At 44.9% G+C, this 13,053-nt stretch overlaps 1 protein-coding gene across 1 annotated transcript; it reads left to right on the top strand.

The window, feature by feature from the left end:
- Positions 1–8,916: 8,916 nt before the first annotated feature.
- LOC129062202 (NADH dehydrogenase [ubiquinone] 1 beta subcomplex subunit 3-like) lies at positions 8,917–9,282 on the top strand. Its single transcript, XM_054563003.1, has one exon. It carries the CDS (start codon positions 8,917–8,919, stop codon positions 9,217–9,219), a length of 303 nt encoding a protein of 100 aa, XP_054418978.1. The 3' UTR covers positions 9,220–9,282.
- Positions 9,283–13,053: the final 3,771 nt, after the last annotated feature.

Below are 13,053 nucleotides of genomic sequence, written 5' to 3'. Positions count from 1 at the left end.
CTTTGAGAGGAGCCTTTGCATCAGTTAGCACTGCCTTTGGCTGCATGGAACAGAAACCTAAGTGCTGAGATTTAACAAGTAGGGCTTTGTACTTCTTGTGTAACAAGAAGTGCAGAAGGAGGCCATTGCAGGTGTCCGTCTTTCGGGCTAGCATCCTTAACATGCGGCCATCATGAGTTGCACGTTGGCTCCTCCAGCTTTTCCAAGGAGTGAGAAGAAAAGCAAAAGACACATGTCAGCTCTTCCTCCTCCTTTTTTTAAAAACAAAAAGTTTATATTTCAATGGTCAAAGCTGTGTCATATCATTATGTCTTACAACAAGGAAGCCTGGAAAGTCAATATTTTGAGGAGGGCATATTTATCCTCTTTCCTCAAATAAATCAGTGTGCTGTAAATAAAAGAGAAGGGATGAAGGTTGGCAATGAGCAATGCCTGCCAAGTCCTAAAGAACCTGTAAAATCTGCTCATATAAAGTGTGAACAAAAGGGCAGGAGCAAAGGCCCAGGGTGAGAACATGCCAGGCGTGTTGGGGAATAGCCAACAGTTCCGCTGGAGTTTAAGGAGTGACGACGACAGTAGTGAGAAGAATGAGCAGGGACAGTTTGCATTGCCTGGGCTTGTAGAATCGCCCTCCTACCCAGACACACACTATCTGAATGCAGTGGGTTAGGCATGGAGGAAACAATAGCCAACAATGAGCAGCAGCTGGACAAGTCAAGATTGGCAGCAACCAGAGACAGTGACTGAAGTTCAGAGAAAAGCAGAAGATGACAAATCTCTTTAATGTTTCGAATTGCCAGCCATGGGCAGAAGGCTCCTGGGCTGGACCCATGGACACTCTCAAGCAAAGCAGATCCCAAGGTATGCTAGAGTCCCTCATTGCTCCCTGAGCAAACCAGAGAATTGGATACCTACATCCACTCTTGCCTAGGTCGGTTTATTGTCATTCTTCCTCCCCTGTCTCTCCTCATAGTCTCATCTGGTTCAGGCTGCAGTGAGAGCATGAGGTCAGGCAGTGCAGAGGGGCTAGGTGAAGGGTGCTGACTCCAGCTCTAGGGTGCAGAACAACCCTTCATTGTACTCTTCCTAAATTCATGTCTATACCTGGGGTGGGGGCAGCAGTGTGGTGTGCATGCAGCTACTCTTTGCTGCTGTACCTTGGCAGAAACACCTGGCTTTCTTGACTGGGAGGCACTTCAGGGTCTCATCTTCCTCTTGTTACCAGCAAGGCTCTCCTTCTGCTGGCCTCTGAGGAGGCAGAGAGCAAAGGGCCACCATCCCACTCAACATCCACTATCACAGGCTTCCAATACTCTCCCTCAGCTTCCCCTTTCTCAAACAGAGGGCCTCACATTCCCTTTTCTTTCTGGGTCCTCTTCTGACCTCTGCATCCTTTGCATTACTTTTTGTGGACTATCTTCAGTTTCCCACCTTTTATTGAAGGCCATATCTAAGGGGGTGGGTTTGCTTAAGGTCTGGGGAGTAAAGTTCTGGTACCACTTTTATCAGTTCTTTGGTTTCTGGAAGAGTTTAGTTCCTCCAGTCAATGGCAGTGCTAGACTACAGTGCAATTTCAGGATCCCCCTCCAGGGAAAGGCCAGGATGGAAGGACCAAGTGACTGATACATCGCATAGCCTAGTCCAGAAAACCCTCTGCAGCATCCCTGCAGGAGGTTGGGCCTTGCCAGGGACGTCTTGATCTCTCTGGTGTTCTAATTCGTTACCGGGCAGTCCTATAATTAAAAGTAAATAAAATCTTCCCCATTTTATAAAAACAGGCATTAATGAGCACCTTCTCTACAGGGGGCACTTTGCAGGGCACTGTATTATACTGTACTGTACAGAAAAACTCCAACTGACCTTCACAATTTGGTTCTATCATCCCTATTTCACAGGTGAGGACACTGACAAGAGAGTTTGAGTGACTTGTCCATGGCCTCAAGCCTAGTAGGTGGCGCTGCTGGCATTTGAGATTAGACCCCCAAGCCTGGGCTTTCTCCATTACAACTTCTACATTGACCTTAGCGCTGCTGACATTTGAGCTGAAGGATTCTTTGCTGAGGGGCTGTCCTGCACATTGTAGGATATGCAACAGCACCTCTGGCCTCTGTCCACTGGATGCCAGTGGCACCCTCCCTCCAGGTGTGACCAAAATTGTCTCCAGACATTGTCAAATGTTCTTTTGGCAGGAGGGACATCACTATATCCCATGTTGCATCTCAACTGCGCTCATAATGTCCCTTTCATTCACCAGCCCTGGTTCTCCCTTCTGGAGTTACATGGAATGTCTACTTTGTCTTTATACCACCCATTGGCCCTTCAAATAAAAATGAGGCTGTCCTTATCTCAAGTATCTTCTCCAGATCAAACTCCAATGTTCCTCCATCTTTTCCCAGTACACGATGGTTTCTAGACTTTCGCCATGCTGACTGCTCTCTGCTGATGATAATCAGTTGTAAAGAGAGTTGGGCTAGACAAAATGAAGGACTTTCTTCATACCTCCTCCTTTGCTATTGTCTCAGGAGCAGCCCAGAGCAGCTATCACCTCCTCTGTGAAGCCCTTCACATCTCCGTCATAGGGTAGGTTTTCCTCCTTGATCCCCATTGTTCTTTTTCCATGTTAAGGCCTTGTCATTTGTTTATTCTATCTCCTCCACCAGGCTTTTATCCCTTCAAGTTCTAATTCACGATTATATCCCTCTGGGCACCGATCAGGAGGCCTGACACACAGTCAACTCTCACTAAAAGTATGACCGGTGAATGAATATATAATAAGATCACATAATGAATGTTGGTTTTACAGAGGTGAAAGCCCTTTGAGATTATATAAAGCATTACACAAATATTAAAGATTTATATTTTTCTTCTGTATCTCAGTCCCTCCCTACCCCCTGGTCCTCTCTAAGCCAGACCCACAGATTGGCAGAGCCAATTAACAAGATTTGTTTGAGGAATGGAAAACTTGGGAAAGAGTGTACCTTCTAGAGTTTCTTTCCCATTCTCTAGCCTGCACAGGTTGCTCCAGTGAAGGTTAATGGGTGGCCAGTATTAGAATCTAACAGCCGCCTTTCCCCTCTTTTCCTGTCCGCCTAGTGATTTGCAAGCCTGCTTGTTAAGGATATTCAATTTTCCCTAGAACCTACCACCTGGAAAAATACCTCACACATGGTGAACACAGAGTGCACTAATGAGAAAAGGAAGCCAGAGGCAGGTACTAGACCAAAGCGCCTGTCAGTTCTGGAATCCAGTTAAGTCTTCCAGCTGTCCCAAAGGCATGTTGTTGAGCCTGTCCTGGAGGGCAGCCACACAGGCCTGGCATCCAGATGTGTCCCTCCACTCCCCACTCTCCAGGAGTATAGGGGACCATGGAATCAATGGGCCTAGAAGCTTCACTGGGCCTCTAGGTCTGGCACTCTTTGCAGGCCTTAGCTAAGGGCCGGAGTTCCCTTCAGGTTCAGCTCTCTCCATGAACAGAGCACAGGAAGTACCTGGAGAACAGAAGACGAGGAACTCCCAAGATATACAGCACTGCCCTGAGAGCTCTCAGACTGAAGGGAGACCCATATGACCTAAGGAAGTTAGGGAAGAGAGACTCTCACAGGAAGAACGCTCAGTGAAGCGTGCAGTTAAACATGAACACCAAAGCTGCTGACCTCTGCTGTGAGGAGAACAGGGACTTCAAGGAGGTTCAGAAGAGAAGTGTGAGTGGGGCAGAGCACAAATCCTCCCCAATCAATGAGAAAGATATTGTTCTGTAGGTACAGGAACAGTAGGTGAGGGTGGGGGCAAGGGGTCTAAACTCAGAGGCACCTGAGCATATACATGACTTTCCATGGAAGTGAGAGAGGAAAGAGGGCTTTACAGAGCTGGGTATCTCTTTCCCTCTGGTCCAATTCTTCTCTGGCCTAAGGTCAGGGAATGTGGCAGAGCAGTTTAGAAAGTGGGGCCTTTGGAGAGAGAACTGAACCATGGCCTAAGCCCTAGGTCTGTGTCACTGTCCAACCCACTAAGTGACATTGAACAGGTCCCTCTGCCCCCCACCACAAAACTCAAAGGCAGTGCTTGACTTGGAAAAAGGGATCCAGGATGGTTGTCCTGGATCAACCTCAGGTCAAGGCTGTGTCTGGCAGTATCCCCAGCTCCATCTAAGCCCCAAATTGCCCCTGTCCCCATCTCCCAAGGCCAGGTGGCACACCCCAGGAGGCAAAGGGATGGCTAAAGCACCCTCCATGGATGCTTCTGTGGTCACAAAAATGAACTTAGCATGTATCACATGACATCTTCCTCATCAAAATAAAAAGGAAACTGATAGGCAGGTGCCATGTGCCAAATCTAACAAAACAAGATTTAGCAAGGATGAATGTCAGGCCCTGAACTTGAGTTTAAAATTCTAAGCATATAAGCACAGAATGTTGGAGGCAGGACTTAAAAGTGGCATGTGTTGGAAAGCTGTTAGTGTTTTAGGGGGTGGTAAGCTTGATGTGACTCAAGGAGCTGGTAGCAACAAACATTCATCCTAGAAGTGGAAATGTTTACAGTGTGCTCAACACAGTCTCACACTATCCTCAAAATAACCTCCAGTGTCAATATTACCCTGTTACCCCATTTTGCAGAAGGGGAAATGAGGCACTGAGAAATTTAAGTAATTTATCCAAAATCTCCTGTTTAGTAACTGGTAGAGCCAGAATTAAAGTGAATCCAGACCCTGCATGCTCCAGGATAGAAGCATGCAAGCAGCTGAGACAGGGAGGCCACAGCCATTCTAAGACCAGCACTCCAAGTCTTCATTAGAGGCAAAATGACACACATTCAAAAGAGGGTGTTCCAGAAGGTTGAGAAAAGGAATGTTGGGGAATATCACATTATCCATCTTCATCTACCAGATGCTCCAGCCTCAATGTGGGGAGGCATTCTTGATACCACCCTCAAATCCATTCTCCTACATCAACCCATTACCACCTCCTCGGGTCACACCTAGTTTAAACCACCAGGAGCCCTAAAAACTTTTCCACTGATGCCATGTCTAAGCCCTGCCTTCCCAAATTCATGTCACCCAGTTCTCTCCATCCACAGACACTGCCCCAGTCTAAGGCAGCAGCACCGTCGACACTCCTGACTACGCACCCCCTTCTTCACCCCTTCACTGTCAAACTGCTCTCCACACCACAGTCAGAATGGGCTCTGACAACCAAAATGGAACCATGCCACTTTACTAAATGAAGCCCTTTCATATCTCATGCTCTGTGGGGAGCCCAGCTCCTAACTCAGGTCCTACTTCACCCTCCAGCCCCCTCTCTCAGGGCCCCATTCATTGGTTCTATCCATGCTACGTCAGCTTCTGCTATATGTCAGGCTCCTTCTGGCCCCAAGGCCCTCACACATGCTGTTCCCCCTGCCCAGAATGTTCTTCCCTAGCCCTCAACTCCTACTGCTGCTCCTTCTCATCCTTCAGGCCTTGGTCCAAGTGTTATTTCCTCTTATAAGGCTCACACACTCACACTCCCAAGTTCTGTTCTTTGCCTCCTTCATGGGACACTACACAATTTGAAATTATGTATTTATTTGTGCACTTACTATAAATTCCATGAGCACAGGGGCCATTTTGTTTTGTTTACACAGCAAGCCCAAGACCAAACACAGAGGCACATGGTAAGTGTTCAATAAATATTTGTTAAGCAAATGGAGGGCCTGGAGAAGAGGTTCAGAGAGTCGCGAGCCGTCCAAGCCTGAGAGAGCACTGTGGAATATGTGATCCCATATGTCAGAAGTGGGGCTAACTAACACAGTACTTTTTGCATGCTAGGCACTGCCCTAAGTACTTTCTAAATAGTAATCTGTAAGTCCTCATAACAGCCCTGTGAGGTGGGTGCCAGTATTACACTGTCTTATGTAAGGAACAGAAGCCCAGAGAGACTAAGTAACTCACCCAAGACTCCACAGTCATTAGAAGGGCAGAGCCAGTTGTTGAACCAGAGTCCAAACTTTCAAGCACCTCAACAAGAGGCCAGTGTGTGGAAGCTCCTCGGAATCCCCACTCTGCACCCACAGAAGACCCTCTCTAAGGGAGAGGCCCAGAGGTAAAGAGCTGACTCCAGAAGCCTGGCGAGCCAGCATGGTAGAGGGAGTACAGCCTGGATACAGCTGCCCTCAGTGACCTGCAGGGCCTCTCTCTCAGCTTATGCCCTAGACACGGCTGCTAGGGGAATAAAATAGTTTAGCGGAAATGAAGGTGCTGACAAAATTGGAACATGCTCCCTGAACACAAGGTCGTGCAGCTTTCCAGGCTGGCAGGACTGGAATGTCAGAGAGATCTTCTAGTCAGGCTAAAAGTTGAGGTGTTCACTAAATCAACCCACTTCTTCCCTTCCAGCCCTCCCTGACTGTCCTCTGTTCCTGCCCTTCCCCAACTCCAGGAGCCAGAGAGGGGAGAGTGAGACAAATAGAGCAAGGAGACAGTCAACACAAGAAAAGATAGGCTGCTTTTAAAACAAAAATCCAAATTTCCCTTCCTGATTTATGGGATTTCAGCCATGCTGAGAGCACTGGAATCAAACTGAAACCCTTGGGCACATCCTGCAGTGGCTCAGCACAGGCTTTGTTTTGCAGGCAGGTTGACTCGGCCTGCTCTGGAATTTTGCTGACAAAGGCACCAGTGCAACCCAGAGAGAGGGATCTGGTGCAAGGAGAGCTAGTGGCCCCCATCCTGTGGAATGGCCAAGGCCCTAGGGGTCCCTGGCATTATTCAGAGGAACTGGGAGGGTGATCCTGAGCAGACAGCTGGATGAGAGCTGGCAGGACCCAGCCTGAGGATCACTTTGGTTGTTTGGGTTGCTCTGCCCCGCCTGCTGCCTGCTGCCTGCTGCAACAGCTGTGCATGGTGGGCAGAGATAAGTGCTCTGCCAGAGCCTGGCTCAGCTGTTTGGGCCCCAAGGGATGGTGAAGGAGTGGGCTGTGACCAGGAGACATCATGTAGCTGCCACCTAAAGATGAAGGACAGGAAGATGAAGAGAGAGGATGGAGGTGGCTCCTGAAGTGGGGGAAAAAGAGAAAGGGAGAAGTTAGGGCACTGAAAAATAAACACATGAAAAAGGAAAGGAAAGAGGAAGGGAGGGAGGAGCTTTCTGTATCCTCCTAAAAGGCAAAATGGAGAAGATGACTTCATCCCAAAATTTCATCAAGAAGTGTTGGGTTAAATCTGAGAAAGAAGGGACACCCTACCTACCTGTACCCACTGACATGAGTTACACATGAGATGCCTTCCTCAGAACGGGGAGAAGGAAGGAGTTGGCCATGAATAAATGCAGGGACGTGTGCCTGGGGACCTACAGAGGTCCTTCTATGTTGAATTTATGATTTTCTAAGAGCCAAGGAAAGGACAGAGAAGCAAGAACGATTCCCAAGAACTGGAGAAAGAGGACAGAGCTGACATATCCTGAGGGCCACTGGATCAGGCACAGTGTGAATGCTCTGCCAGTGTAGCCTCATTTTGAATTCATACACTGGCCTGTGCAGGTGCTGTGTCTCTCTTTCATAAGGGGCTAACTTGAGAGCCGTACACAGAAGAACAGCAGTTAAGTAACACAACAGAATGTGAACTCAGGTCTGACACAATAGTCTATGCTTGGGAAAAGGCAGTAGGAGGAGGCTTAGTGGTGGTCGAGGAAGACTATGCTGAACCCCAGAGACCAAGCTCAAACTTCTGGATCTGATATGGAAGAGTAGCTTGTGACCTTGGACAACTTCCAAGTCCTAGTCTCAGTTTCCCCTCTAAGGTGGGGAAACTGAGACTAGGTACTCACTAAAACCTTTTTCAACTCGAACCATGTAATGTTTAGTTGGGAACTTGCTTCCCATTGTATTTTATTCTTAATAATCTTACTTCTTCTGGTATTACATTCTATTCTGGGCATTCACTCTAGGTGTGGAGACCCCTGCCTACAGCCCATTCAAGATGGAGAGTAGAGACTGGAAATTATGATGACACCTTCTCTAACTGGGTATGATCACGTAACTAACCAAATACATAACCAGTTCTTTATTCAGCCTACTGTGTGCCCAAACAGGTGCTCAGCTGGTGATACAAGAGAGAATGAGACTTAATCTCCAACTCCAAGGAGCTTCCAGGCTAATGGGAAAGCCACATCCACATCCATAAACCATGCTGGCCCAGTGTGATCAGAGATCACTGACACCTCATAGAAAAGGCTGGGTGCTTACCAAGGTCTGCATGAGCTGAGATCATGGGCATTTGGGGCCATATGATCTTGGTTTTGATAGCTGTGCTTTGGCCCCATGGATGCGGGCTACCTCTGACCTTGGGGTCCCATTGGAGAAAAGGTGATCGGTTGTCTCTTACTGCAGTTGGCAGTCTCTGGGGGAATCTGGCATAGCTTGAATGTGGCCAGGCAACAGTGATAAGTGTGCACATGAGACAAACAGAAAGTGATGTGGCCACACTGAAGAGGGGTGAATACTCGGACTGTGGAAAGGAAGACCCTACGAGGAGGAGGCCAATGTTGTAGAGGAGGGTCTTCCTGACAGAAGGGATGAGAATGTTTCATAAGCCTGTAGGAAAGAAAGCAAGAGGCCTATTTCCGGGATTGCAAGTACCATATTCTTCCATGTAAAGAGCACTTTTTTGCCCAAAGTTTTTAGGGAAAAATAAGGATGTGCATTATATATGGGTAGTGCTAATTCTATCTATATAAAGATTCTTAATTCTTTTATTTATGTTTATGCATTAAAAGTATAACTCTAGAGAGCAATAATGATATCTGTATGCAAATTAATACACAGGAATACAGTAATCAGTCTAGTTTCTCAATATAAATAAATAAATAAATAAATAATTGAATTAAAAAATTAAAACTATGGGTTGAATATCGAATGTCCTGAGAGGTCGGATTGCTGTCAGCCATGGCCCATGGACATGGACATGGACGTGAACATGGTCACAGTAAAATGGAACTTCCAGATAATAAACAATGGAAGACAGAAAGGACACCATTAGAAACTGTGCAGGAGAGGCTGGCTGCACAAGGGCTAAGGGACCCATGGGGCTGCAATGAAGCTTGGAGACACATTGGTGGCTTTGCAAACAACGTTTCCTTTATTGGTGCATTATTGAAAGGATTCAAGTGGGGATTTGCTGCACTTGTGGTAGCTGTAGGGGCTGAATGTTACCTGGAGTCCCAGAATAAAGGTAAGAAGCATCACTGAAGATAATATCTGGAAGTATCTTAATGGCTTCTTAACTCTCTTAAAAATAAGATTTCTTCACTGTAGACTATTCTTCTGTGTGTTTGTCTGTTAAAGAATACTAGTGAGATTTAATAAAGAATACGTGGGCCAGTCAAAAAAATAAAAAATAAGTAAAAAATTAAAATGAAAGATATTTTTCCTGAAAGTTTGGGCCAAAAACATGGGTATGCAGTATATGTGGGTGCACAACATACATGGGAGCACACTATACACACCAAAATATGGTAACTACTTGACTTGGCTCAAAGGTAAAAGGCCTGGAAGTTGTGGTAAGAGACAGTAGCAAAGTGGTGGACAAAGCCAACTTAGAGCAGGCCTGGCCTTTACCCTGAGAGCAAGTTTTCCCTCCTGCCGTTGTCCAGAACAACTCTGCTATAAATAGTCCCCTTTCCTGCCCTCCTTTACAAGGCTTCGAGCAGCCTCAGATAAAGTTCCATCTGCTTAGGCTGGTCAATTCCTGCCCATCCTCTAAGGCCCTGTTCAGATTCCCTTTCCTCCAGGAAGCCTCTTTGGACTACTTCATCTCATTCATCCATTCATTCATTCAACAAATGTGCATTAAGCCCCTCCAGTGGACTAAGCACTGGTCATAAACAAACATATATGGTTCTCACCCTCATGCATCCTGAGGATACGATGGTTTGGAAGCCTCAGTGATGTCTCCTTTTTTGATCTGCTCGAGGCATGCAACCAGTGAGGATGTCAATACACTTCTATCAGCAGTCACTTCACTTCTAGACAAATAGCTCCTTGATACAGAGACCAGAACTCCCCATCTCTGTATTCTGGAGTTGGTTGGCACAGTGCTGGGCACATTGAGGTGCCCAACTCATCTTTTAAAGATGTCTGGCTTTCCAACATTAATCAAAGTGGGGGTTCAATCCAAGATAGCAGAAGAGTAAGTGGAAGCTACACTAACTTCCTCCCAGGACCAATCTGGAATTACAACAAAATTGTAGAGAAAGCATCCTGAATAACCACTGAACACTAGTTGGAGGGAAGCCTTAAAACCAAGGAAAGACAGAAGAAACTACTTCACCACAATGAGACTGGTTGGGAGTGCGGAGGAGGAACAAGAGAGCTGGCTGGGCTCCCACAGGTAGCATCTGAAGTTTCAGCAGCTGGGCGTTTCCTCTTAGAAATATGGGGTCTCAACCCCAAGATGGGCTCCCCAGCCAATAGTACCAGAGCTGGAAAGGAACCCAGAAAACATCCAGCTGTGAAAAGCAGCAGGGTTTCTCTCTGCCAGGGAGAGATGCCTGGAGACAAAGAGAGCCTCTTAAAAGGCCAACACACACAATTTTGTTTGCAGCCACTTACCCGGCACTCCAGTAGAGGAAGAGCAGAGTGGACCAGAGATGTTTAAAAAGAGTCTGGGGTTGGTGGTTCTGGGGAGAGAACTGAAGGAACAGCCACCAGGATCTGAGATGACTCATTCCCCATACTGCAGAAACCATCTTTCTCAGGCAGAGCACTCCTCTCCAAGTGGCATCAGCCTGGGGGGAAGCAAAAGCAGCTGGCCAATAGGAATTACTCTGCCCCACCCTGTGGAGCTAAGCTAGGCTGCTGATTAAAGCTTGATTAGTTTTTTAAAACTGTCAGTTTAACAACTGATTAGTTTAACAAGTAAGGTAGAAAATATGAAGAAACAGCCAAAGCAGGAAGAGAAAGAAACAAGCCCCAGATGAAAGAATAAGAGAATTATCTAGATGAAATGAAGGCAAGCAATTTATCAGATAAAGAGTTTAGAGTAATGATTATAAGGATACTCAACAGCATGAAAAAAACCATAGAAAGCATTGAAAAGGACCAGTCGGAAATAAAGAATGCAATATCTGAAATAAATAATACACTAAAAGGAATAAACCATAGGTTAGATGAAGCAGAGGATCATGTCAGTGATCTGTAAGAGAAGGTAGGAAAAAAAAACAAACACACACCCAGGTACAGCAGCAAAAAGAAAAAAGAATTTTAACAAATGAGGAGAATTTAAGAAACATTTTGGGCAACATGAAGCATAAAAACATCCACATAATGGGAATACCAGAAGAAGAGAGTGAGCAAGGAATTGAGAACCTATTTGAAGAAATAATGACCAAAAACTTCCTTAATATGGTGAAGGGAAAAGATACACAATTCCAGGAAATTCAATTCAGAGTCCCCAAAACATTGGACCCACAGAGGCCTACACCAAAACATATTATAATGAAAATGACAAAGCTTAAAGACGAGGAGAGAATCCTAAAAGCCACAAGAGAAAAACAGTTACCTACAAGGGAACAATTAGACTGTCACCTGATTGCACAACAGAAACATTTTTGGGCAAGAGCATGGCATGAAATATTCAAGGTGATTGAAAAGCAAGGACCTACAACCAAGGCTACTTTACGCAGCAAGGCTATCATTTAAAATTGGTGGAGAAATAAGGAGCTTCCCAGACCAGAAGAAGCTAAAGGAGTTTGTTAACACCAAACCGGCACTGCAACAAATGTTAAAGGGCTTGCTTTAAGAAGAAGAAGAAAAAGAGAAAGGAGAAAAAAAAACAACCAGAGGACAACAGTGTAACAATAAAATGGCACTACAGACATATCAATAGTCACCTTAAATGTAAATGGCTTAAATGCTCCAACCAAAAGACATAGGGTAGCTGAATGGATAAGAAAACAATGCTGCTTCCAAGAGACCCACTCAGACGAAAAAATACATGCAGGCTAAAAGTAAATGGATGGAAAAGATATTTCATGGAAATGGAAAAGAACAAAAAAGCTGGGGTAGCAGTATTTATATCCGACAAAATAGAACTTTAAAACCAAGGCTACAGTAAGAGACAAAGAAGGATACTACATGATGATTAAGAAGATAACCCAACAAGATGATATAACCCTAGTCAACGTTTAAACATGCAACATTGGTGCATCTAAATATGTGAAGCAAATCTTGATGGACATGAAGGGAGAGATTGACAGTAATACAGTCACAGTCAGGGATTTTAATACCCTATTGACTTCAATGGCTAGATCTTCCAGACCAAAAATCAACAAGGAAACAGCAGCCTTAAATGACACACTAGATTAATGAATTTAATTGATATCTTCAGAGCATTTCACCTCAAGGCAACAGAATATACATACTTTTCAAGAGTACATGAAATGTTTTCTAGGATAGATCACATGTTAGGACACTAAACAAGTCTCAATAAGTTTAGCAAGATTTAAATCATATCAAGTATATTCTCTGACCACAATGCTTTGATACTAGGAATCAACCACAAGAAGGACACTGAAAAACACACAAATACATGGAAGCTAAATAACATGCTATTAAACAATGAATGGGTCAACAACAAGATCAGAGAAAAAATCAAGACACCTTGAAACACATGAAAATGAGGACACAACAATCCAAAACCTGTGGGACACTGGAAAAGCAATTGTAAGGGGGAAATTCATAGCGTTACAGGCCTATCTCAAAAAAAATCTAACTTCACACTTAAAAGGACCTTGAAAAAGAACAAACAATGCCCAAAGTGAGTAGGAGGGGGGGGAAAAAGATGAGAGCAGAAATAAGTTAAATAAGTCTAAAAAAGATACAAAAAAACCCCCAATGAATCCAAGAGCTGGTTCTTTGAAAAGACAAATAAGATTAAGAAAACTTTAACCAAACTCATCAAGAAAAAAAGAGAACAGACCCAAATAAACAAAATTGTAAATGAAAGAGGAGAAATAACTGACACCAAATTAATACAAAGGATTGTAAGAAAATATTATGAACAACTGTATTCCAACAAACTGG

This window comes from Pteronotus mesoamericanus, unplaced genomic scaffold, assembly GCF_021234165.1.
Source record: "Pteronotus mesoamericanus isolate MK-2021 breed Mesoamerican mustached bat unplaced genomic scaffold, CSHL_Meso_final scaffold_705, whole genome shotgun sequence".
NCBI classification, from domain to species: Eukaryota; Metazoa; Chordata; class Mammalia; order Chiroptera; family Mormoopidae; genus Pteronotus; species Pteronotus mesoamericanus.
This window is presented reverse-complemented; position numbering and strand designations above follow the sequence as displayed.

Bases quoted from the DNA above. Each gene is read 5' to 3' on its own strand.
- LOC129062202 (XM_054563003.1), top strand. From the start codon at position 8,917: ATGGCCCATGGACATGGACATGGACGTGAACATGGTCACAGTAAAATG.